Source organism: Streptopelia decaocto (assembly GCF_964273445.1).
Source record: "Streptopelia decaocto genome assembly, chromosome: 1".
Classification (NCBI taxonomy): domain Eukaryota; kingdom Metazoa; phylum Chordata; class Aves; order Columbiformes; family Columbidae; genus Streptopelia; species Streptopelia decaocto.
In genome coordinates this window covers 187,646,795-187,673,006 of record NC_138663.1, presented here as the reverse complement: position 1 = coordinate 187,673,006, position 26,212 = coordinate 187,646,795, and the positions used below count along the sequence as shown (strand labels likewise).

Below are 26,212 nucleotides of genomic sequence, written 5' to 3'. Positions count from 1 at the left end.
AAGAACTTTGCCATATTATGAAATAAACTTCATAAGATTCTTAATTCAGTAACATTCTGTTACTTTTTTTTCCTACACTGCAGTTCTATTGCTGGACTTGCAAGACATAGCAGATCCTCACCTATCAGCCAGACAAGCTTGAAAATGGGACCCAACCCCATCCCCTCACCTTTTGCACAAGTTTCCAGCCTCACAAGCTGTTCTGCTTACTGCCCATCCCACAGTTTATCCAGAATCTCCATCTGCACTTTGAAGGAGTATCTCAATTTCAATGGTAGGCAGATTAACAAATTTCTGCATGTTTCTTCTGGTTTCCCCCACCTAAGACCCAGTCTGTAATTCCCGCAGGTGCCTGTTGCCGTGCTTTGACAGAGGAATGTGGTTCATCAGAGGGTTGACTTGGACAGGGCTTATTTTCTATTGACTTTTGCTCTACTTCTGTAGAGATAACATGAAACACTTGAATGGTCTCACATTGCACAGGTTCCAGATATTTTCAAATATTTGTAAAGAATCTTGATATACCTCTTTTATGGGCTTAGTGTGACCATAAACACATAATCTTTTTTTTATATTTCTGGCAAAAGCAATAGTAATATTGCTATTTCCTGAGGTGACCATATGATTCTGAAGTATTCAAATACACAAGAAATAAAGGAGTTAATATCTGAAAAAAACATAACCAAAGTTACATACGGTGAATACTCTCCCCTTTGTAGTAATACACCAACTATGTTAATTATTTATTCTCCTGAAGCATTAGAGATAAATATAAGCCATGCACTAATACTTATGAAGAGGCTAAAGCAGGCATTCCCAAAATTTTATTTGTGAGGCCTCTTAATGTGCACGGGGGACCACGATGAGGCTGTGCAACAAAATTTGTTGGCAGCACAGCATCTTCTCAGCAGGATGGCTACAGCTAGGATGGGCAGCATAAAGCCTTTGTCAGACACCAGGAGCAGGTAGTCCTACTTCAGAAGCTGCTAGCATAAATATCTTTCATAATGTTATGAAAACTACTTAAGGGCCAAGGTTTTACACATTAACTTGAACAGCCTGAGGGTTTGACTCTGTGCAGTGTAACTCAATAATCTCACCTTCTGTAATTTCATATTAATTAATTCGGCACCAAGACAAAATGTACTTTGTAAATTTTCTGAAGGAGTTTGAAAGTCAAAGGGAGTTGGGTTTTTTTGACTAATGATAGTATTTTCTGTATTATTTTGTCCTGGAATTTTAATTTTCTTAGAATTTCACTTTATAGGTAATGCATACAATATACTATACCTTTTTGGAGCTGGTATTCTGAAGCACAAATTATTTCAAACTACATGAAGGGTCAACTGCAGAAAAGTCCTCTGAATTTTTTGAATGCCGGTCCACCCATCACATGGAGATTTGTTTATCATCTTTGCTTTTGAAAAAGCATATATTTTTTCCCCTTGCATTACAACTTTTCTTCAGGAGGGTTTTGGAAGAGCCCAAGCTGAGGCTGCTGAAAATATTTTGTAGGGTATTTTAACAAAACCAGAGTGCATATGTTTTCTCCAATCTCATCCCAGCAGCCATTGATGCCTGCTGAAGACATTCACAATATTTGAAAGACAGGTGGATGCTGATGGCAAGAAAGTGCATCTTTTCTGGGGGCATATAGATTTTAATTTTTTAATTCTCTAGTAATGAACAATTAATTATGCATGCTTATTAAAACATGCAGGCAGCATGCAAGTATACTAACCAGATAAAAGACGGTCATTTTGATAGTATCTACAAGTTTTCTTACATGATTCCAATATACAAATTCTCTTCAGTATGATCTTTCGTCATATCCTTAAGTTACTATTCCTGTTATAACTTTACTGTTATTTTCCAAGGTTCCTATAATTTCACAGTAGAATCATCCATGCAACTAATTTCCACTGAAGTAAGAAGTAAATTTGAACTTACTGCTCCTTCCATTCACAATAAGTACGACACAGCAAATGCCATATCCCAATGGGAAATGGTTACATTATTAGGAATAATGAGATGAGTGAAAAATGTACTCTATGCAAAATTCTATGTTCATTATGAGTCCCTCAAATTTGTGAAATTAATAAAATATTCCTTCTTTTAATTTAATAATTAAAGTCCCTAGTAAGGACTTTAATTATTAAATTATTAAGAGCTGATTTGGGTTATTTTTTGACTTATAATAATGCATCATTGCTAAAGTAACCAGAAGTTCTCCAAATCCTTTTCCAAGCAGGCAGAAAACAAGCGTAAAGACAAGAAATGTTTTGAAGTTCAACTCACCATGTCTCTACCTATCAGCTCAAGAGAATGTCTAACTGAAATACACAAAGTGCAAATCTCACAGACACACAAAGGAAATTAGAATATAGAAAGCTCAGTGCATCACTTCTGTCTTAGACAATTAATTTCCTATTTTCCTCCCCTTCACTTTCTATTCTGTTTTCCCTGGGTATTGTTATTTCAGCATGTGGCTCTCCTACCTGGATAGACATCCCATGTCTGCAGAAGATGAACGAGAAGGAGATAATAATAATAACAACTGTATTACTCCTCTTGAAGAAGTCATCACAAGTTTGCAACAAATCTCCTCCTTTAGTTTTGGAGTCTCGGTTTCATAGGGTAAAGTGTAGAACAAACTGCCAAAGTATGGGAGGAGTGGGAGAAGGAATTTGTGTTTCTTTACTAGTTTTTACTCTTGTAAAACTGAAACAGAGAAGAAGAAACTATTGCAGGGCAGTTTTCAGATAGCTTAAATTCCATCTGAGTTCCACTGCCTCATTAATGAAAACAGCAATTTACCTTTCAGAAAAGGGCTTCAGAAAGGCTAAGCAAGGCACTGAGCAGGAATACAAGAGGTACAAGGACTTAGCAGAGTTTAAGCTGTTCAAATATAAGGGTAAGAAGCTTCCTTTGGCAAGGCAGTTACTGACCATAGTTGTAGACTTGACTGTTGCTGTTTTGATCATTTGAATTAACTCAATCTGACCTGAATAAAGAAAATTCATTGTCAAAGACTTAAAACTTTCTGATTCCTTTCTCATTGGGTATGATAACTTGTTTAAAATACTTACAAGTCACACAGAAGAATACATATCTTTTAAGGAATCGTAATTAACTTTGAAGACTATGGCTTTGAATAAGTTTTTGTGGATTTTTCTCCTCTTGCATGCCTTGACTATTTATCTTATCTTGCTCCTTTGGTGAACTTATTGTGTTTGTGAAAAGAAGAATGAAAACACAGGCCAGAAGCAGACAAACTGTAGGACAGATGTTATGGAAACTCCCATATTACATCTCAGCAAATTATTCCAACCTGAATCTGAACTATCATGGTCCAAGCTCTTACAATGATTGTCAAACTTGTCACTCAGTAATGATTGTATAATGAAGATAAAATTTACCTAACTGTGGTACAAGGATGGAACAAGGAAATTAATGAAAATAAGTGAATAATCAAGGGAAGAGAAACGGGAAAACGAGATCATCCATCTTCCTGCCAACCAAGGACTGTTTTCTGTAACCATTTTCAGAGTTCAGCTGCCTTAGCTTTAAATGTCAAAAGCAATGGAGCTTTCAAAAATCTATTTTAGAACACTACAGTTTTACTTAAAACAGAGCTTTACTCATGGTGAAGGGTGATGGCTCAGCTGCCCCATTAACAGTGCTGTACACAGAGACTGGCCTCCTGACACTGTATTGGCCACTCCCATGACTGTGCAGCCTCCTACAAAAGTCTTTGAGTTTATAGGCTGAAGGCCAAATCTTGACAAAGATACGCATTGTGAATACTACCTTAATTACCTGCATTATCTGTTTGGGTCATCTTGTCTTGTTACTCCTAGGGAGTGGTATCTCCCCTTTGTTTGACCCAGCTGAACAGGGTAGCATTCAATGCAAGTATCAGACCATCAGCATCATGCTTTAAACCAACAAGCAGGTTTGGGTTAGATCTTCCTAAATGTGTTGAAAGAGCCATGATGTAAATCTGTGTGTAACTTGAGCCTCCGAAAGGCCTCCCAGATTCCTGTGCAAGGGCTAGCAGATCTGACGCTCTGGGCCTGACAACGCTGCTCACTGGCTCACACAGCAGAGATGGCAGAGTGCAGGTGAAAGAGTCTGACAGAGGCTCCCTTAATGGATTCCTCCTGAATTAGAAAGGACTTTCGTTTCTTTTTTAAGAACAATTATTTTTCTAGGATTCTCCTGGAAGTTGCACCTATATGCAAACTTGCCAACATTTAATTCTTCACCCTTTCCAGATATATTTCAGAAAGAGGTGACCATGTTCCATCAAGCAGCAGCCCTGAGCAGAGGACTCATTTGGAGAACCCTGAATGTCCAGTGGGGACAGATACCATGGTCCCGGTGCAGACACCAGGAGGCTGCAGAGGTGCTGCTGGAGAACCTACCACATCATGATGGTTGGCTCTAAGTGGCTCCTTTCCAGCTCTTGGGCTTCCTGGCTTGTCCCCTTCTCTCTCTGGTACAATAGAGGAAGCTGTGACAACTCACTTAGATGCCCTAAACAATGTCAACAGTGTCAGAAACCTTTTAGGCTGCTACAATAGCTAAGATGGGCTCCCCAGAGAGATGCTTTGTCTCAGAAAGGTTTTCCAGTTTGCTGCTGTATTGGTAAGACTCCGCTTGCCTCCCTGCAGCAGCCAACATCATTAGCAGCATTTCTGTACAGTCACTGAAGTGAGGGAAGATCCAGGACAATTCACTTTGTCAAGGGGATGAGTTCATAATTCTTCTTTTTGCCTAATATCTGTCAAATATCTTCATTTTTGTTTACTTGACTGAAATGCTGCTCCTGGAAGTAACACATATTGTTTTGAGACTGAAAATATAGATTAAGATTAGTGACAAAAAGTTGCATAGTAGTTCCTGCTTAAATATGATTATCAGCTGGGTCCTGCTCAGTACAGTTTGAAGAAATGGCAATCCAGAAAAATGTTACGTTTCAGAAGCTATTCTGAATAATTTATTGCCACTGCATACTGAGCTGGCTGCATGCACCGAGAGAGTATGTAGTTTAATATGAAGATATGTAGTTTTACTTGAAGTAAAACAAGCAAAAAGAATGGCTCAAGATACCACTTCAGAGCTGCTGAGAAAACAAACAATCATAAATAATACTAGAAGGACATGAGTGATGTCAAAAATTCCCATTCGAGATAGAAGGAGAATTTTGCAAGGGAGGTGGGCATAGGAGACAAATCGGTAATGAGGGTACAGAAACTCACTGGTGTGTTTAAGGAAGTGCTGTCTTAGTGATGAAGTTACCTAGATCACCAGCCCTGAGTGAAAATTAACATGAACAATATTTCAGATGTGTATATAGACTTTTTAAATCTTCAAAATTTTGTTTCCCCAGTTGAAATAAATGTTATTTTTAATTTAAGAACTCTATTTGGGCATTAAATGTACCACTGATTACAGATTCCTGACCAGGAGAAAAAGGTTGCCAAGTGTTAATTTGGTGAGAAAGCACAGGAAGTATATGTGGGACTGGTCTAAGGGTGGAAATTCAGGGACCATACTGCATTCATAAACTGAACAGAAATATTGTTTATCTTGTACCACTCAGAACAGAGAGATGCTGTCTGCATTTGGAAAAAAATAAGAAAGAGCATTTTGTTTTTCGAATGGGCACCATTTTATGAATTGTTTTCAGCAGAGCTTCTTCCACTCGTAACAGAGTTGGCAGCACAGACAAGTTGTATTTTTTTCCATTTTTCACTGTACTTGTTTACTGTTTGGTGTACTTGGAGATTTGTCTTTACTTACTAGTTATACTGAAACAAGAAGTTCAATGATAACCAGTTAAACGTGTGTAGCAACTATTGCAGAGGAGATCTGGACACTGGCTTTGCTGGCGGGGGCTGCCTGCAAGGGCCAGTGCTCCCCAGCCTGGGGAAGCTGACAGCCTTTCCTCCTTCGATTACACAAAATAGGAGATTTACAAGTAACAAGTACATTTACTTAGCAATGCTCCTGCAGGGTAGATCTTAGTCACTATTTCACTGTGAAATAGTAGCAAGGATTCAGCCAGGATCTGGGTCAGGGTGCTATGTGTTGGCCTGTGTCTGTATGGCCAAGGTGATATACTACTTTTAAGTCTAAGACTTAGCAGTAATGGTTGCTTTTGACAACATTTTTATGCCATGTTGTCTTTATTTTGTTAATTTATTTCCACTAGAAAGACATTTTTCCACAGCCCCATTTCTAAACAATAGAAATAAGTAACCTGACAGTAACATACATTTGCGTCAACCAGAGTCATGAGAGGAGTTTTTAGGCTGACTAGTAATGCATGATTGCCGCTAAAATTTGAGAGACAAGATAATCCTTTTTTGAAAAAAAAAAAAAAAAAAAAATCTTGGAGGCTTTCCTAGAATGATATATACTTATTTACATAGAAAAAAAAATCAAAACCAGAACTGCATCATTGCATCTGCACGGTTTTTGAAATGTTTTGACACATTCGCCAAGATTTACTAGGTAATTTCACATGCTTGTCTGGCAATTTATAATCCACTATTTTGCACTACAAGCTGCATCCTTGAGGTTATTTCATGGCATAGGCATAAAGTAAACTAAATGACAACAGCCTCTCCCTTTTATCTGTGGGAATGACCTTCAGCAAACAGAATCCACAGGATGTTGCACATGCATTTTGATATATATTTATATTAATGGGAATGTGTCTGAGTAAATGAAGAAGCAAGCCTTGGCTTAGGGTAGAGAAATAATGCAATTATTTAATAAACCATGTGTTACAAGAATCTCTCAGGGTCAGTATTGCATCAAAAGGTGCACTGTTTTGGAACCATCTTTGGGCCTTGGTTTTCTAATGCTAGCTGCTGAGAGAAATTTGGAAAAATCTGTCTTATTTCTCTGTGAGCTGACGGGTTTCTGCAGTAAAGCTGGGATATGTATGAAGTACAGCACAAAACTCCCACTCAGTTAAGGGCAGAATTAGTCCACCCAAACTGGAGACAGATTAGTATTAAAGAATAGAAGTAATTAAGTATTGTATACTGTAATTTTTATGTTACTATGGACATTATAGTCCAAATTCTACTTTCATTTAACCAGAAACCAATGAAGCACCTCTGTGTTATAAGCACTAGAAGTAAAAGGACATCGGCAGATAGAGAGAAATTAAGCACACTGGGTAAAAGACCAGGGCTCCACCCTGCTTTTCAAGGCACAGAGCAGATGTACATGGAAAATAACTTTTAAAAGCTGGAGAAAGAGAAGAGAGAGGAAGGAAAGGTATGCCTGACCTGCAGTTTAAGATTAATTTGTACTGCAAGGTCAAGAACGTTGGAATTTAAAGGGTTTGTTTTGCCCACTACTTGGAGTCACTTCATATTTTTGTACTAGAGCTGAACTTCTCCAATGATAAACATGTTTAGCTGCAGGCATTTGGTTTGTCATCAGCTGGGAGCAGGGGGAAAGCCTTGCTTGTTCTCCAGACTAGTGAGAACTCACTTGGAAAGATGCTGTTCCTCCAGTTCACAGAAACACAGCTAATTTACTCAACTCCCCCTTTTGTTTTTTTATAAGGTTATAGTTGGAGGATTCTTATTATAGTGTGGGTTTTTTTATTATTTTGTCCTAAATCTTATGTTTTCATTCTAGATATTGGTCTATAAAGCATCATGATGTGTACCAGTAGAGATACAAAAAGATCTATTTATTTTATTTTATTGTAGACCAGATTGTAACCTGTCCTCCATATTATTTTAATGAAATAAGAATACAGAAAATGCTGTTATTTAGCAGAAGCAGTGCTGTGGGTGAGGTGGCACAGTGCTACAGTGCCACTACACTAAAAAGAGGCCATTTTTCAGCACTAACAAATATACATTGCTCTCAGAGTAAACCTGAGCTCTATCCCTTTGGAACAGTCCATAGACCCAGGGAATATATGCTGTACTTGGCATGATACATGGTCTTGTAGGAGCATGGGGAACTGAGCCCATGTTCCCATTTTAAAAAGGAAGGGAAAGCACAAACCCAAAGTTCAAAGTTCAGGCTAATAGAAGTGTAGCCAATCTGAAGTAATAGATTTGCTTAATGTAAAAACCTAGTATACTTTTCCTGTAGGTTTATATTCTTAATTATGTAAGTCATGTTAATTATCACTTTATAACAATTTGTGCAACTCCTCCTCCTCCTGTAACCAAACTTAAATTTATACCACTTATTTAAAAAATACTTGGAACAAAAGAGTAGCTTGTATTACCTCTAGCTCCGCGTGTTTTTCTGCCTTGTTATGGTCCTTCAGTTCCTTTTCAGAATGATCATCGCAGTCTTCTGTATGACAGATGTGTTGAAATTTAGTAAGTTCATGTTTAGTTTGCTTTCTTTGAGAAACATTCCTTCTATGGACACCATTGAAAAATGCCTCATACAGTGGCAGTTCAGTAAAGATATCCTCATCATCTCTACCCTCGGCTTCTTCCTCTTCAGATGAATAATCTTCTGCTTCTCCTGCCTCGCAAATATGGAGTCTAGTACTAGCTTCATGTGGTAAAAATTCAAAATCAGAAAATGTGATAGCACTTGGTTTGTGTTTTATGACTCTGACCCCATGACTCCTCTCTGGTTTCTGGTCTGAATTTTTTCCTCTAAGTACTGGCCACTCTCTGTGTGAGGGAAGGTTTAAAGGATCTTCCTGTGGCTTGTGCCTTGCAGAACAGAGTAATTCTTCAGTAAGGTGCTTTGTCTCTGACTCATGGGTGGCACTGACACACTCTGCAGACGTGCCAGGTTGCAAGGATGTCTCATTGAGGTCTGGTAAGGATGAGGCAGACAGCAAACTCAGCTGAGGTTCCAGTAAAAGATTCTGAAATTCAGATGGACTTGCCTGGTTTTCTATCTTTCTTTGGTATTCTTCATTCTTTGTTTCCTTTGGAGTCCCCAGACACTTGGCAGATGTAAGATAAGGTGAGCCTTGTTCTTCTTCACAGATGTTAGTTTCCATTCCAATGAGTTTCATCCATCAGAGATCAAAATGACTTCATTCTTGGTTTTCTTAAGAAACATAACTCCACATATGTAGACAGGAAATACTCTCTTGTTTTTCCAAAAACTTGGTCACACAATCATTATTAATGCCTGGATTCTCCTATAAAATATCTGAATCCTCTCTGCTCCTGAAAAAAAAAAAAATATATATATATATTGACAGTAACATGCTTGCATTGGAGTGCATCAGTCTAAGTAATCCTCAAACATGAAATTCCCGTATCAAATTTACTTAAAGATATCTTAAAAAATATTTGATGTATGCAGATTAAGTGAACTTAAAACATGAGAACTTTGACTTGTTTACCCTAGAGACTTGGAAAGAGCTATAAAATGCAGAAATGGTTTTTAAATATTGACTTTATGTTGATTTTTGACACAATGCTTCAGAATAATTCAAAGTGATGTGACCTATATGCTTGTTATTGAAACATGCCTCTGTTCACTGTACTTTTATTGTCTGTTAAATAATTGAAAACTTTTACATTGTTTTGATAAAGCTACTAAAATGCTATAAGGAAGAGCAAGAAGCAAAAGTAATTGACAGAAAAGAAAGAAGATTTCAATATAGGTTGAATTTTCTGTCTCTTGGCTTCAGTGAATTGCCAATGCGGTTCAGAACCTGTCCATTCCCAATAAATTTGCAAAGCAAAAAGAGGTTAAAAATACAGAGAGCTTGACTACTACATCAGAGTTGCCCATGTCTGGTTTAAATCAGTCTTAACTTCTGTGCTCACATCTAGGCTGAGCACCTCCAACGCATGGGCAGAAGGGAGCAGCTGAAGATCCGATCACACATCACTGAATAGCTTACATCCACTCATCTATGTAATTTACTTTTTGTGGCAGATTGAATATTGATAGTATTTATTTTAATGGTTGTTTCAGTACTCCATCTCTGAGACAGAAAAGCAGAACAGAAGCTTTTCAAAATAAAAAGAGAAGCTGAAGCCTTTGATGTATGTGGCAAACCTGTCAGTGACAAGGAAGACATGTCAGAAGGCAGCGCTGTGGTTGTCAAAGTGGGAAGCACGCAAAGGAAGATGCTGGCAAGTGACGTGCCTCTCGCTGTGCATACCATAAACTGAGCAAAGCATACCATCTAGGCATATTTTAGTGCTGGTTAGTGTATATTTTAGTGTTATAGACATGCATTGGGTAATAGAAAGAATGCTATTATACATACAGGAAATTTGGGTTTATTATATTACCTTTGTCATTTGAACTGTAGCTGTAAAAGGCATGAGCGTGCAGGCACACACTGTTTAGGCAGAATTCCTTTCAGCTGTCGCTGGCTATGTAAAAGTCAGACATTATTCTAAGCAATTGTCTAGCCTCCTGCTGGAGCCAGTGGAGACAGAAAAAAGCTTCCAGTAGGTAAATGCTCTCACTTATCTTGGATACCTATTTTGAGTTGGGATAAGTCTCACTCCTGGCATGACTGCCTAATCCAAAAATACGGAGGAAGTTTAGACAAGTAACTTACACTGATCACTCAACTTTTAGAGGGACAAATAAAAGCAAGAAGAATCTCACCCCATGTTTTTGTTACACAGTAATAATCAAAACTACTTTTGAAGGCCTCATTTTCTCAGCTTCAACTTAGCCATCTGCACAGAAGTGAGTTCACTTTCAGGAGTGCCAAACACCCTCAGTTCTCTCTAGCATTAAGCGAACTAATTGAGCACAATATCTTTGAAAAAGAAAACACATTCCCACATTTGGAGAGAATGACTGGAATAACTAACATTTAATATAATACTGTGTACATTTTTGGCACAGTGAAAAAGCCTCCTGTCATTTCAGGTGAATATTGGGTATTATCTGTGCTTCACTATGAGCCATCCCCTTTATTTTTCAGTCCCTGGCCCCCGCTGCTAGAAGGCAAGCTGTGAGCACCCACACTCTCACCATGCAGACCCGGGTATAAGTGAAGAAAAATCACCTAGAAGAGTCCCCAGAAGGCAGCAAAAGAGCTTTGGCCTGGCTGCCCACACCAGCCTGTTGCCACCAAGTGAGAGGACAGGTTGTGTTCACCAGCACTGGTGCTGGTGGCTGCCCTGTTCCTCACCTAGTGCTGGTTTGAGGAGGAGCATCAATGCTTGGGTCTCCTCAAGACTCTCTTTCCCAGCTTCACCCTTTCCTATTGTCATTCTTCTTTTTCTGGCAGAAATTGCTCATCCTCGGCCTGTTCCCTGGACCCTGTTTAGTTCTGGTAATGCTGCCAAGCAGGCTTTGCTTGTGATGACACCTGCGGGAATACACCTGTGTGTTTCTAACACCATCTTTGCTGTAATGAAGCCAAAATACAGCATAAAAAGCTCCAGAAGAAGCTACAGAAATTCTGCAGTAGGCAAGCAGAGGGTAAATGAATTACATATTTTTTGTTTTCAGTATTTTAGGTTGATGCTTTAGGCTCCAAAAAATGGATTATCATGCCTGCAAAAATATGAATTTTTCATTATCTCCAGATATTCCAGCATCTAGAATAGATTTCCAGCTTCTTTTAAAATTTTCCTAAGTTCTTTCTCTCAAATGATTTTCAGTTTTACAGGATGTGGTGTGGAGCTGTAATTTTAACCGTTTAATTACAAAAGGCATGGCAAAGTTTTCCCGTTTATTAGATTTGCTCACTCCCTTGGATTCTTTCTTTTTTTTTTTAATATTTTCCTGTGATGAGACTGGAACAAAGAAAGTATGTAAGAGCAGGCTGGTTTTGTGCAAATATGGCAAGAAATCTCTGCAGAGGAAGTGGCAAAAAGAGAGAGTGAGTTTACCCTTATTAATCCTGTGGAATATCTCTCTACTCAATCTAGCAGAGACTGGGGGAAAAAAACCCACACTGTTATACAAAGTATCAAATTCTGTATTTTATAAAGAGTTACACATAGACATTTATAGCTCCTAAAAACAGAGCGTTTTTGGCAGAGCTGCAGATTTTGAAATCCTGCCCATAGCAAAATCTGTAACTCAGAGAGGCCTGAACATTCGGAGCCAAATCTGTACATTTCATAAAAGGCTTGTAACACAAACCCGCAAAGTAAGATAATTCTCACCACAATTCTGTATGTATGCACTTAAAAGTTCTGAAAAATAACAATCTTTCTGGAAAAGGTCTTCAAGGCTTTATGAATAGGGAAATTGCTTTCATACGCATACGTAGTTCTAAATATGTTTATAGAATTAGCTCTACTGGTAGGCGCTAGTGTAGGTAAAGATGTTGTTGAATAATAAAAGTCTCTTGGGCACACGTGTGTTTTTTTCCAACTAGAATGGAAATGGGGGGGCTACCACAGCCAACTGTCCAACCAAAACTGACTCCAAAACAGCTTAAGGGAAAGCATCAAAAAAGCAACACAGGGGTTTTTTAAGCTAAAATATGAAATGCATATCCGGGTACAGCAACTTCAGCTTTTTGTACACGTGAATTCAAAACTTACAACCAGAATTTTATTTTCTAAGTAAAGGTCCTTACATATCTGCAATAAATTAATACAGATTTGTGATACAGCTAGCAAAATGCTATAGAAGGGGAGTTCTCATGTGTTCTGTCACAAGCAAATGAGTATGTGCAGACTCACAGACACATTTTTGTGCGTCATGCTCTATTGGCTTGATTCCCCTTTGCCCAGACAACCGAAATTTGTATTAAAACTCACCAAGTTTTTGTACAAAGATCATACAAAATGCATTTATTAGGCTTAACCACTAAACAGGAGGATTGTCTAGAAAATTTAATATTCATAGACTCATTTCTATTTCCTTGAGTCAATACAAGGAGAATTGTTTTCTGGGGCAAATGATTATGCTTTATTTCATAGGGTTACTATAATAGCAAGTTGCCTAAACTAAATTTTCAAACATTGCTTAAATTAGTGCCTTTCAATACCCATTGTGTATTTTGGCATTACAGAGCATGTGAATGTGTGGAATTTTCTTATATCTTTAAATTCGATTTAAACTTGAACTGACATAGTAAACCAGCAAATCAAGTCCTGATCTTGGCTGGAACAGTACAGCACTCATCTAAAATAACGAGTTTTTACCCCTCAGCCCCTAATGCATTTGTTTCCCTTTCACAAAGACTTTGCTTAATATTTCCCACTGATTTCAATAGTCTTCCCCTGAAAAATTAAGCAAGCAAGCTAAGAGAATGTGAGACACACAGACTAAGAGCAAATTAGGAGATTAGTTGGTTTTTTTCCTCACGGTAATTTTACCTGGTTTGCAAGGTAACCCCATATTTTTCAATTCACTTAATTTCCGTAAGCGTAACAACAGGAACTCGATTAGTAGCCAAAAAGATCCTCCAAGTGCTGGGGCAGAACAGAAAAAGAAGTGAGTAGATCCTTAACAAAAAGGCATTTCAGCCTGCTTGCTGCACAAAAACTGTGTCAACAGAAGTATGTGTGAGAATCCCTGAGGCAAAAACAGCCTTCTGCAAGCACTGGCCAAATTATTCACAGAAAGGCACAGAAAAAAAAGAAAGGAGAGGGAAGGGGGGAAAAAAAATTAAAAAGAGCAAGAGCATGCTTCACAGGAACACCAGGCACTTCTAAAAATACACTGTGACCTCATTCTTCACATTATACCAGACCTTAACATTGTACTTTATCACCTGGAGCACCTGGAGTCAGGTTCCCAGTGCACACACTTGACTTTGGATGCTGTCAGGTTTTGAAAAGGTAGGCTGTGAAATGCTTTTTGATGTAGTATAAAGCCAGTATAAAGGAATACCAAAATTAGCTTTCCATGTCACTTGCAAATTCTAATTATTGTTTGCCTATGTTTCTTCAAGACCTACATTTGCTGCCAAAGCTTCGCAAGTCTTCCCTTTTAATATATATGAATAGGATCATAGCTTGCAGACAGACTTCTGCATATGCTGCGAAGTGTAGCTATAGTGTAGGTTACTGGGCATGTGAGTTCCCGAGAGCAATTATAAATCAGTTATTTGCAAATCTAGCCTGGAAAGGAAAAGGATGAATTACCATTGGAAATATGGGCTGAGAAGACTTGAGTTATAGTTTAATTTTGGAAGTGTTTTTCTATATTGCTTTTGATTAGAGCAAACAGCAAAAATGGAAAAGCTGCAATATCTTTCTACTCATGTAATGGAGAAGTAGATTACATTTTTCACCTTGAGATACCCAGGAACAGTTATTTAGTACAGATGCTGCCAAATCTACGTCCCTCCTGCCTCATTTCAGTGAGTGAGGGAAGCAGCACTTGGATGCTGATTTCTCTTGCACCTCCTGCACCTGATTGCCTTCTCTGAAGTTAATCAGTATTTTAGTTAGCAAAGAATTTGGCATATTTATGAATGAGTCACTCAGCAAATGAAGCCACATCTTGAGGCAGCCATTTTACAGGAATTGCTTTGTGTGACAGTTTAGTGCGGCTTGTCTCAGTCTAGAAGCATTTATTATCCCGGGACAGCTGTACTATCAAGCCTCTCCTTTAGCTTTGCCCTCTCTGTCCCCATCTCCACAGTGGCAGAAGCTGATTTTACATTGCCAAGGAAAGAAAAATATATTCTCAAATGCAATAAACTACAATGATAATGAGATGCTTTGCTAATTTAACTGTGCCTACACTCATGTTTGTCTTAGGTGCAACTATTGGTCACAGATGTGTTTTCCAACCACCATCTTACCTCATGCAGCTATGTCAGCAATTTATTTACAGATGGATCTACTTGCAATATATGGGAGGGGAAGACTCTGCTTCAGGAGGGATCATTGACACATTTTGTGCTATTAACTGAGCCTGATGTTGAGTTTAATCCATCTGAGGCACTAATATCTTGCCAGTGTGCTGACTCAATTCTCTTTCCATCTAAAACAGTGTTCTCAACAGCACTGCCATTGTCACCTTAACACCATATGGGAACAGTGATATAATTGCAATGAAGATGAGAAAACACCCTCTGTAATACAACTATTGCTATTTCTAAGAACTTAGATCCATGGGCAGTGTTTGGTCCTAGTTAGTTTACATCAACTGGGCCTTGGCTTTGCAAATCATTCTGCTCTGTGCAGCCCATGAGTAGAGTAGTTATGATCACCAGCAAAATCAAACAGTAGGGATGTGTGAACACCAGTAAAGTGAAGACCTAGACATGGTTCTTCACACTTGGAAAATTCTCATAGCTCTTACATACCTGATTACATCCTTTCAAAAGAAGGTACTATAAAGGACTTGGGTATGAATGGGGAACTGAGGGCATATTTCTTTCAGCATGTCTCTGAGAACATGAATGAGGCATCTTTCAAGAATAAGATCTGTCTTTCCTTCTGCCGTTAGGCTTCTTTTAGCATTGCATTCAAAGTATTGCTTTTGTATCCCCTGTTCTGCCTCTCATATTTTGTCCTGCACCTATGAAATGCAACATCAAGCTCCTGGTGAGGTATTGGCCTGAGGTTGTTTGACTACATGCTTTTATTCTAGAAGGCAATTTCACATGATTTAAGATTATAGTCTGAACTACCTGAGAAATTAAACCTGATATGAAATTGCTGAAAATCCTAATACTCAAGGGAAAGAAAGGCTGAAAGGGGTGTGTGTGCGCATATGCATTTATCTAAAATCTGTGGTATTAAATGTAAACCAGATTTTTTTTATATATTGCCCCAGAATACTTTGGCTTTGTTTTTATATGAACGGTGCAATCAACGTGAAACAGGAAGAGCAGCCAGTCATACACAGACACTGTTCATAAACAGAGGCCCCCAAAAGAATCCACACCTAATAAATATTTGTAAAATAACACTGGATAAACCACAACATGGGGAAAAGAAAAAAAAAAAGAAAAATAAAAATAAGTCTGTCTCTGTTTAGGTTGAGGATCTTGGCATTGGAAAGATCTTAGCTCTTCATCTAAGCAGCCAGTCCAAACCAGAGTCAGGAAACAGCTTTTCTGCAAGCAAAGACACAGAGGTATGAGTTGCTTCTCCCTCTGGTTTAAATGCCACCACTGTCTCTTCAGCCTGTAAAGTGAATTCCATTACATTATATATGTTCATGTGATGCTCAATGGACTGCCTGGAAATTAATCTTCATTTTGCACATGAGGAAAGAGGCTGAGAGAACCAATTTTCTCATATTGGACAATATCTATATTAAGATGTAAGGCTTAAGGGTCATATTCACATCTTTATTTTTTTAAGCTCATGAAAGAGAAATTAGTTAAGACAACCACTTCTCACTCTACAAGTTAGGTAAATAGCAAGCACATTGGTTTTCTTTTTTTTTTCTATTTTGCTCTTGTCTATTTCTAGTTGTATATCAGCACAAAAATGTCCTTCACAACAGCTTGTGGTGGATACAGTTTGGGTGGCTTCCAAAATTGCATGCATCCCTCTGAGAAATCTCTGCTGAACCTCTGACAACCACCAGCAGCAAAAGACACTGGAGAATGGCAGTTATTTTACTACTTCACAGAGGCAGAGTATGGTATGGTCTGTGTTTATTGCATGTTCCATAATTTCTTAAAAATGAAAGAAATTAAGTTAGAATCATAGAATGGTTTGCATTGGAAGGGACCTTAAAGATCATCTAGTTCCACCCCCACTTCCATGGCTAGGGACACTTTCCATAGACCAGGTTGCTCAAAGCCCCATCCAACCTGGCCTTGAACACTGCCAGAGATGGGGCATCCATGACTTCTCCGGGCAGCCTGTTCCAGTGCCTCAAAACTTTCATAGTGAAGAATTTCTTCCATATATCTAATCCAAATACACCCTCTTTCAGTTTAAAACCATTATTCCTTGTTCTACCACTACTACACTCCTTGATAAAGAGTCTGTCCCACTCTTTCCTGTAGGCCCCCTTTAAGTACTGGAAATCCGCTATAAGGTCTCCCCAGAGTCTTCTCCTCCAGGCTAAACAACCCCAACTCTCTCAGCCTGTCCTCATAGGGGAAGTGCTCCAGCCCTCAGATCATCTTCGTGGCCCTTCTCTGAACCCTCTCCAATAGGTCCATGTCTTTCTTATGCTGGGAGCCCCAGAGCTGCACAGGGGACTCCAGGTGGGCTCTCAAAAGAGTGAAGCAGAGGGGCAGAATCACCTCCCTTGATCTGCTGGCCACACTCCTTTTGACGCAGCCCAGGACATCGCTGGCTTTCTGGGCTGTTAGCACATATTGCTAGCTCATTTCAGTTTTTCATCCACTAATACCCCCAAGTCTTTCTCTGCAGTGCTGCTCTCAATCCCTTCATCCCCCAGCCTGTATTGATACTGGGGGTTGCCTCAACCCATGTGCAGGACCTTGCACTTGGCCTTGTTAAACTTCATGAGGTTTGCATGGGTCCACTTCTTGAGCTTGTCCAGGTCCCTCTGGATGGCATCCTGTCCCTCCAGCATGTAGACCGCACCACACAGCTTGGTGTCATCAGCAAACTGAGGGTGCACTCAATCCCACTGTCCACATCGCTGACAAAGATCTTAATTAATACTGGTCCAAATATGGACCCCCGAGGGACACCACTTGTCACTGGTCTGCACGCAGCCATCAAGCTGTTGACTGCAACTCTTTGAGTGTGACCATCCAGCCCATTCCTTATCCACCAAGTGGCCTGCCATTAATTCTTTGAAGTTCTTTCTTTCATGAAGGAAAATATATCACTGCCTTGGGTGCCTTCATGAGAAAGTATTAGTTCCTATCATGGGCACTTAGAATCATTATTGTCCACTACCTGCACATAAGGAATTGGATGCTTGCATCTACTGTGACTATATAGCCAGTAGAAGAGATCTAAACAGGAATCAAAGTTAATTTTTCACTAAAGCCATGCCTTAATCACATCTCATCCTCCATTCATAAAAATTGTTTTGTTTGATTTAGTAATTGTCATGATTTAATTTACATAAAAACATAAGAGAGAGAGGCTTCAGCAGGCATTGTGACTGAAGATCAGCACTTGTTTTGAGGCTGAACTCTTCTTGCTAATTTTATTTATAGAGAAGAGTTGCATTTCCTTAGAAATGTCCACCCATTTTCCCCTGAACTGGCTTCTCTGTTTAGGGAAAAACCAATTATCTTAACCAAACACACCCCCCCCAAAGCCCTTGATTTTCCCAGAATCTATTAAATTCCCCAGCAGCTCCAACAACCTTCTTTAACTCTTTACTGCCCTGCTTTTGCCTCAAGCTTCCCTCACACTAGCAAGTCAGATTTCAAGTCCCAATCCTACTCTTCAAAGTTGTTTCCATGCCTTGACTCTTGCTTCTCCTCTCTGTCCCTGCAATCTGCGGCTATGCCCATTGCAGGGGTGAAGGTTTGGCACAGGGGGAGAAGCTTCCCAGCAGCTGCCAAAATCTACTGTGTTCAGCTCATGAGAAACCACAATAAAAATAAATCTCTCTGGCTGTTTTCTCAGCAACGTATAAACAGAAAAATAACTCACAGGACACTGGTGTTTGGGATAAGAACAGGCTCAGGCTTCTGCAGAAATTCCCAGCTAGTCTGAAACCAGCCAGCCTGGGGAGCTGGAAGCAGCAGGACCGTGGTGGCTACGAAGCCCTGCATCAAGTTGTTAATTGTGCTCACAGGACTGGGCTGTTTCTGATACCTAAGACAGCTCACTGAGTATCTGAAGGAAAAGTAGGGAAAAAATTAACTGCTTAAACTGCTTTGATTACCCTTTGACACATCCCAGACTATCCCACCTGGCCTTCAGCTGCCAGCTCAGAGAGGTGCCAGTGTCCTCCACCTCCTTTGACATAGCTACTGTGTGGATGTCTTAGGTTGGCAGGGTATCTCCAAGGACACTGCTAGGCACCTGCATGCATGCACTTGTTTAGGCAAATGTATTGTACCTTCAGTTTACTTAGTAGGCTATTCAAAGAATTTAACTTCAGGCACCTAATTTTGGTGACTAATTTAGGATTCTTAGGTAAGAGCCTCAGCTTCTCTTTTGCCTACATAAAAAGCCTATATTCCTAATGTATGCACCTATATTCAGCTGGCATTAGTACTATATTGCTTAAAAAAAACCAAAACCAACCAAACAAAAAGTACAGACAAGTCTCCAGATTAAGCAAAGAAGCTTCTGTAGGAAGCCAAATTGATCAAAATTGCCAGCAGCCCTCTGCTATGTAAGGACCCACATCCGTGCTGCAGTGAATTATTATGGAAAGTTTCAAGGCTAAATCAGAACATACTCAGAAAACAAATGTGAACAAGTCCTTTAGTGCCATGTTTATTAAATCCTTTTGTGGCATTTTAGCTCCCCAGGTTTGTACTCCCATCAGTCTTATAAAGTTTCCACAGTATTTTGGCAACACACTACATTTCTCAGTTGAAATACACTGCTTAATGCAAGACTGGTAAAGAGCTTGAATAGGCAGGGCTTTGATTTATGCACTGCATCAGTATGGTAATGAGGATGTTGGCTGGGCAATTAGTTTTAAATTGTGTAAGCTCACACTAGCTCTTGTTATTATGACTACAAAGGTTTGTCAGAACACCTCTGAATTCTGCATTTCAGAATCCTCTGGTGTCTTTATACCTATTAGACCAGAACTGTAGCAAATTAAAGCCTCTGCTACACCTTCTAAATCTAGTATCACTAAACCATTTGTATGAAAATATCAGCAGTAAATAGATGCATCCATTTAAAATCCTACTTTGCAGGCTTTTTTTTTTTAAATGCCAAGATGGGCTTTGGACTCCAGCGATGTCTTTATCACCCTCCCTAATCAGTGTCTGTAATGAATGCTAACGAAATACGACCCCTGCAATGAATGCATATTACAACAAAGGACACGCCGGAGGGCAAACTCCTCCTCATAAGACCTGCTGGGTGCATGAGATATAAATGGCAGCCAGGGAGGACTCTGTCAGTCCCAATGAAGATAAGTTATTTCAGAGGGAGCAAAAGTTATTCTGGAGCAACCTATCTGTATGTGTGAAAAGGCCACAGCGAATCCTGCTCAGTCAGTTTTGGTCAAGCAATATTTTTTGGTAAAAGGACTCTTCCCTCAAAACCAAAATATTTTAAATGGATGATCCAATGCATTTTTGTTTACTCCTTTTGATTAATCAATTTATTTTTTTCTGAACTTTCAGAAGAAATAAGTGTTCAAATACAAAGTGTTCGGATGAGTATTTCAGTATTTTCAACCTTTCTGTCTCTTGCCTCCCTATGTGTTTTGTGTTGGATTTTTGTTATTAAGTATTTGGTTAATTAGATGTAAACTCACAATTCTTTTGAATTCTTTTTTGGGGTAAGTTTATAAGTTTGGTTGTTTTTTTGTTTTTTTTTGGTTTTTTTTTCCCAGTTATACCAGGCAAAGTCAAAACAGCTAGTAATACCTAGTAATACATAAGGACAACTGCTTTAGAGATGTCCAAAGTTTTATTTATGTACAGAAGGAAGTGTTTCTTAAGCCAAGGTACATATTTGAGGCCTGAATAGCTATTTTTAACAAATTCCCTGTTTACCTTTCTGCTTTTCAGTTATTCTTTTCCTCCCTTTGAGAGCTTCCAATAATTAGTTACACTCCTCTGTTTTCCACTTTCAGCTCTTAAATTCCAGATTTCTACTTACTGAGATTCCTTGTTGTGTTGGCTAAATTGAAGAGCTGTATGGTATCAGATGACCTTTTTCCCATAAAAGCGGACTTTCTAGACTTTTTATCAAATAACAGCTCTCCTTTTTGGATAAAAACAACTAAACATTTCAAATGGTGTAACAAATGCAGTCTAAAAATATCTAAACTAGCTGCAAGTTTACTATCTTTGGTCTCGGAAATAATAAAACAGTGGAGGCATACTGCTGTGATGCACGTTGTTTGTGGTATCCAAAGAGTTAACTCAGAGATCATTGCATGGCACACACAATATGCCAAGTTCGGAGGTAATTTTTGAAGCTCTTCTCTGGACCCTCCATAAGTTTGGTTTCTTATAGTATAATTTTCTCCTGTGACACTTCCTCAGATTTTCTCCACCTCTGACATCTTTCTTCTACGCAGAACAAAACTGCTTTTGACATTTCCACATGACTTTGTGGAATGAAGCAGCAAAAAAAACACCCCATCATGAAAAACTGTGCAATCCACCAGTGGATGCTGCTAGAAATTTTAAAGGGTCTACCACACCTGAAGAATAGTCCACAAATAACAAATGAGCTGGATATTTTTTTTCCAGAAAGAAATTTGGAGTAGAGAAAAATATCTGAAACTCTCACTTTATATGCAGACTAAAAGGTATGTAACACAAAAGCGCAGGAAATTTATTTCTTAACTTTTTCTAGGTTTCCTATATAAGCCATTTCTTTCCAACTTTTAATAAATAAAAACAAAAGATAAGTAGAAATCTTAATCAAAGGGAATGTCCATTGCCTGGCAGGATGAAGCTCACACAGAATATAAAATTCAACTAATATGATTTCCATGGAAACACGGTATTGATGCAAACACTGTTACAGAGCCCTTTAAAGAAGTACAATGGGTATTTCCAGGTTTTGTGCAGTATACAAGCGTTCAATCAAATGGTCAACACTCTCTCTAGGCAAGGGCCTCTGCAGCGCTATTGAGATAGATGGTGTCTTTCATCCTCTCTTTTACAAGTACGAAGTGCGTTGCATTAATGTAAGAGATTTTCTTTCCTTCAGAGTGTTGCAGTGAGTCATGAATTCAGCTAACAGAAAGGAGCAAAATTAGTCTTTTATTTTCCCCTTGAGACAAGAAAAAACTAGTTGCCTTGACTGAGTGTCAGAAATTCAGTTAGAAGTGTCAGAAATTCAGTTTCAGTCTTCATTCATTAAAAATACCAGCATGTTCATTTGTGCATGCTGTGTGTACTTTTATGGGGACTGTTATGGTTCAGGATGCCTGTATCAGCATAGTATGAGTCTGTCAACAAATCAGTTTTTCATGGACATAAAACTGGACATCATCTCAGGCTAAAATGTTGGTCTGTATCTGTCATCCTAGACATAGAATCTTTTTTAACAATGAGGAATAATCACCGCATTGGTAATTTTTAGGTAAAAAGCAGAAAAACAAGTAAATCTGTGTATTTGACAGTTTCATCAACTTTCTGGTCAAACAAATGGTAGAATAAATGGTCTCAGTTTATGCTCTTAGTGCCTTCCTATCCTAATGCTCCATATAGTTTAATATCTTATGAGGCCTTGATCTTCAAAAAGACATGGGCCTCTCCTTTTGAAAAATATCAGCCACTTCTCCAAAGGGATCGCTTCTGTAATGATAAACATTCTGATTTCAAAACATAAGGCTCCCTTTGGCTGTTTTTGTTTGTTTGCTTGTTTTTTAAACATGTTTTACTGCCCACTTCTCTTAAGAAAAGCTTAAAAATTGCAAGAGACTGTAACTAATGCAAGTCTGGCTCCCTGAGCCAAAGCAATGACAGGGCAAAGCAGCTGTATGAAATATGGACTTCCCTGTACAACTCAGCCAGACATAAATTGCGAACCACCCACACCAGGAAGAGCGGCCATGACAAGAAATGAGCAATGTCACTGCCACCACACAACCGCACCAGGGCACTTATTGCTGACAGGTTTCTCACTGCCACCTCTCTCTTTCTTTAAACTGCAGTAAATGAATGTTGTTTGTGGTTTTTGGTGGTGCGGGAACATGGAATTGGTCTTGTTCATCCTTCATCACCACAGCGGTGTGAGCGTCTGGCAGTGCCTGCAGCCACAAAGGCACTGGGTATCATCAGCCATAGGGCTGCGTTGCTTTAGAGCAGCCCTGCTCTGCAAGATGATGCACAAAAGTGGAGCTTTCTTGGGAAAAACAGAGCCCTGTGTAGGAAACAAAGCAAAGGATGTATGTTAAGCGGGAAATTAGCTGTGCCACTTCCCAAAAAATTATAACATCAGAGCTTCAACAAGCCCTGGAACAACCATGCTCTGAGGTCCGGAAATAGGTTGCATGATAAGAAATAAATGGGCAAATGAGGTTTTGTATTTATGTAAAATTTCTGTTGCTCCAACAGATGAAAGTTAACTACCTTGGTCAGGGTCAGATTGTGTACAAATATACAGAAAATTATAACACCTCCCTTAAACTACTTCATAACTTAACATACATAGTCACCTTTTTCCATGGCATTTTAACCTGTTGTTATGTTCTAAAAAACTAAAATGCCAAACAGTAATGGAATATTGGCACATATATAAATATTAATGCAAGGAGTCTGCTTATTAGAGAGTCTGGGATGTACTCTGCATGTGTCTGTTATAATGTGCTACCGTCATCAGCCCTTTAAATCATCAGGATGGCTGTATTGATTCCTAGGAGTTCCTATTGCAGTGAAAGACCAAGAGCTGCCTATACACCTTTATCATGTTCCCATTGAAAATGTAGCTTACAATAGAGTTTTTAGTTACATGACCCTACAGTTTTGTAGCCTGTGTTTCCCTGTTTCACCCTGCACGAGACAGGTGACCAAGGAGGTGTCAGTGTAGGAAAGGCAACAGTAAAACAAGATATGCTAATTTTTGACTGTGTGCTGTGATGAGTAATTAGTGTTGTTTTAGTGTGCTTCTGTGTGAATTATCTACATGTATTTGTGTAATTGGGTAAAAGGCTACATTTCCCTTTTATTTTAATATGGTACCTACCTACCTGGCAGCATCACAGTTTTACTGAATTCTTGTCATAGATAACCTTCAGTTAAGTAAAGAAATGTTAACTTACATAAACAATTCCAAAGATATTTGAAAGTATCCTAAACAAACACCATACCAGTGAGGGTACAGGCAAGTAGAAGGTTTTTACAAGGTTCTACCTGAAATATTGTTGAGTTTCCTTTTCTCAGAGCAAGATGTGGAGTGCCAGCGAGTTTACCTGCTATGTGTTTACTGCTACAAAGCACTCTCACCACTCTCCATTTCCCTATAAAATGGAGAAATCTAGGAGAACAGCAATGTCCACAATTCATTTGCACCAACCAACCCACAGGCTGAAGGCAGTGTCAGTATTCTGGGTGTCCAAAATAACTCTCTCAGTTGTGAATCTCCACCTATGTGAGTAAGACAAAATGCTGGCCTACCAATTTCCAGGATTTGCTTTGTGAGAGTTTTTATGTAGTGGTGTCTGTCAAAAACTGTATATGGAAGGAAGGCTTTGGAGATGGTTCAAGTGCTACTGTGGAAATGCCCACCATACTGCATAAGCTGCATTTTAAGGGGTAACAATTATAGTATTGAAAAGACAGCCTGGAAGGTCCCCTCAAATGTGTTTACTCTGTTCATAGATGGCAGTGGCAACTAGTTACAAACTGCCCAGTCTAAAACTATTATCTCAAATTAACATTAATGTGGCAATACCTCCATTTACACTGATGAACACTTGACCAGGTAATCAAAGACATAAAATTATGCTAACTCCAAGATTTTTGAAATTCTCCTTTTCTATTTGCTTCAAAAAAACTTTATAGCTTTATTTTGTGCAGCATCTTTGTATGGGGTGTGCTCTGTTAGTGCATATTTGAAGAGCTTATGATAAACTGCAGTAAGATAACTGAGGATAAGCAGCCACATATTTTCATGCCTGTTGTTACAGATTCAGCAATGCTGTGAGTGCCTCTTACTCTGTAACAGCTAGCATGAGTCTTAGGAATTTCTAAACACAAGGTACTTCTACATTACACCAGGAACAGTGGCCAAGGCTGAATTAAATGCATTCCATTTTTCTCCTGTCCCAGAAGATATGTGACAAATCAAGTGCAAGGAGCTCAGAAATCCTTTGAAGGAGCAACTGAGAGAAGCGTCTCTGGCCTGGGGAACTGGCTGGGACAGCAGAGAGAAACTGACCACTAGTGATGCAGGGAGAGAAGGCAAACATCTTCAGAAGCTGAATTAGGGGTTAAAGATGGGCACTGTATGCTAGGTGTGCTGAGAAACTGAGTGTTTTTTGGAGCTGAAACAACTGGAGATTTTCCAATGTGCTGTGTTTTTGAAACCTCTTATTTGGCTCCTATGTATCTCCCTTGATATTCTTCACCCTCTCACCCAGGCTAAGAACCTTTCAAATTGAAAATATTGCCTCTAGAAATTCCACAAATCTAAAAATATTGATCTTGCAAAATAAGTTCAAACAGCCTGCTACATTGAAATTAACATCTGGCTTTAGAGCTTAATTTATACTGTCATTTCTTCTGATATTTGCTAAGTATCAGCTTACCCTATTGCAGTACTGTTTTTCTACAAATTAGAGCACTGTAGACATTACAGTTAGTCATGTACAGAATACCAGAAGGGACTGAGATCTATAAACATAACTCGGCTGAAGACATCACAGCTTAATATCGAATAAAGTTAACTGAAGTGGTAATTGTAACTGCCTTACCGCTATCAAAGCATTTTCACATATTGAGAATAAAAAAGAGACTTTTAAAGGGACTGTTTGAAGAGGAAGAGGATAAATGCAGTCATTACTGAGATGCACATCTGTCAACTCACCAAAACCTTCCCTTTCATAGGCTATTAGAAGATATTGGACCATAGGATTTCTTTCACCCCTTTGCAGCCTCTGGAAAGTTCTTTTCTGTATGATCACCATTATTAAGCTATACATTTCTACCTCACTTCTGCCTAACAGTTAGCAACAATGGTCTCTGCTCAAAGGAAAGTTAAAGGCCAGAAAGGCAAAGTTAGGGCAGAAGGGGTTACGGCAGTAAGAGATGTAACCACACCCTGTCTGCTAACAGGGATATGAAAAATGATTGACTCAGAATAAGAGTGAGAATAAGCTTTAAACACCAAAAAACTAATTCCAAGCTCTTCCCAAACAAAAGATAGTCATTCATCTCCATCTGCCCAATGCTTGTCCTCTTCCAGAGACTTCTGTGCCAGTCCTCAGCACCCCATTCCCACGTATTTCCCCCTTCATGTTCCCTGCATGCCTGTTTGTCCTACCTATGCCAAACACGTTGGCTCTCCTTGTGTTCCCCTTCTCTGGATGGATGCTCTGCAGTGAATGATACCTTGCAAGCAGGGACACGACAGTCCTCACAGCCTCAGTTGGGCAGGCAAGAGAGAGCAGCCCCAGTGCATGGTCCATGACATCCCATGGGCTCAGGAACAGCTCTCCCAGAGCAGCCTGCAGGCAGCACAGGCAGCACAGGCAGCACAGGCAGCTCGCTCTGCCTGCTAGCAAGCCCAGGCAGCTCTGC

At 39.2% G+C, this 26,212-nt stretch overlaps 1 protein-coding gene across 1 annotated transcript in view; it reads right to left on the bottom strand.

Annotated features, from left to right (window-relative positions):
* STARD13 (StAR related lipid transfer domain containing 13) overlaps positions 1–26,212 on the bottom strand; it is a gene marked incomplete at its 5' end in the record, with an annotated part of 310,017 nt that overhangs the window by 252,023 nt on the left and 31,782 nt on the right. Inside the window, one exon of the mRNA XM_082046428.1 lies at positions 8,276–9,188. Within this exon, the coding sequence (XP_081902554.1) occupies positions 8,276–9,031 (756 nt within the window). The remainder of the gene's footprint in view (positions 1–8,275; positions 9,189–26,212) is intronic.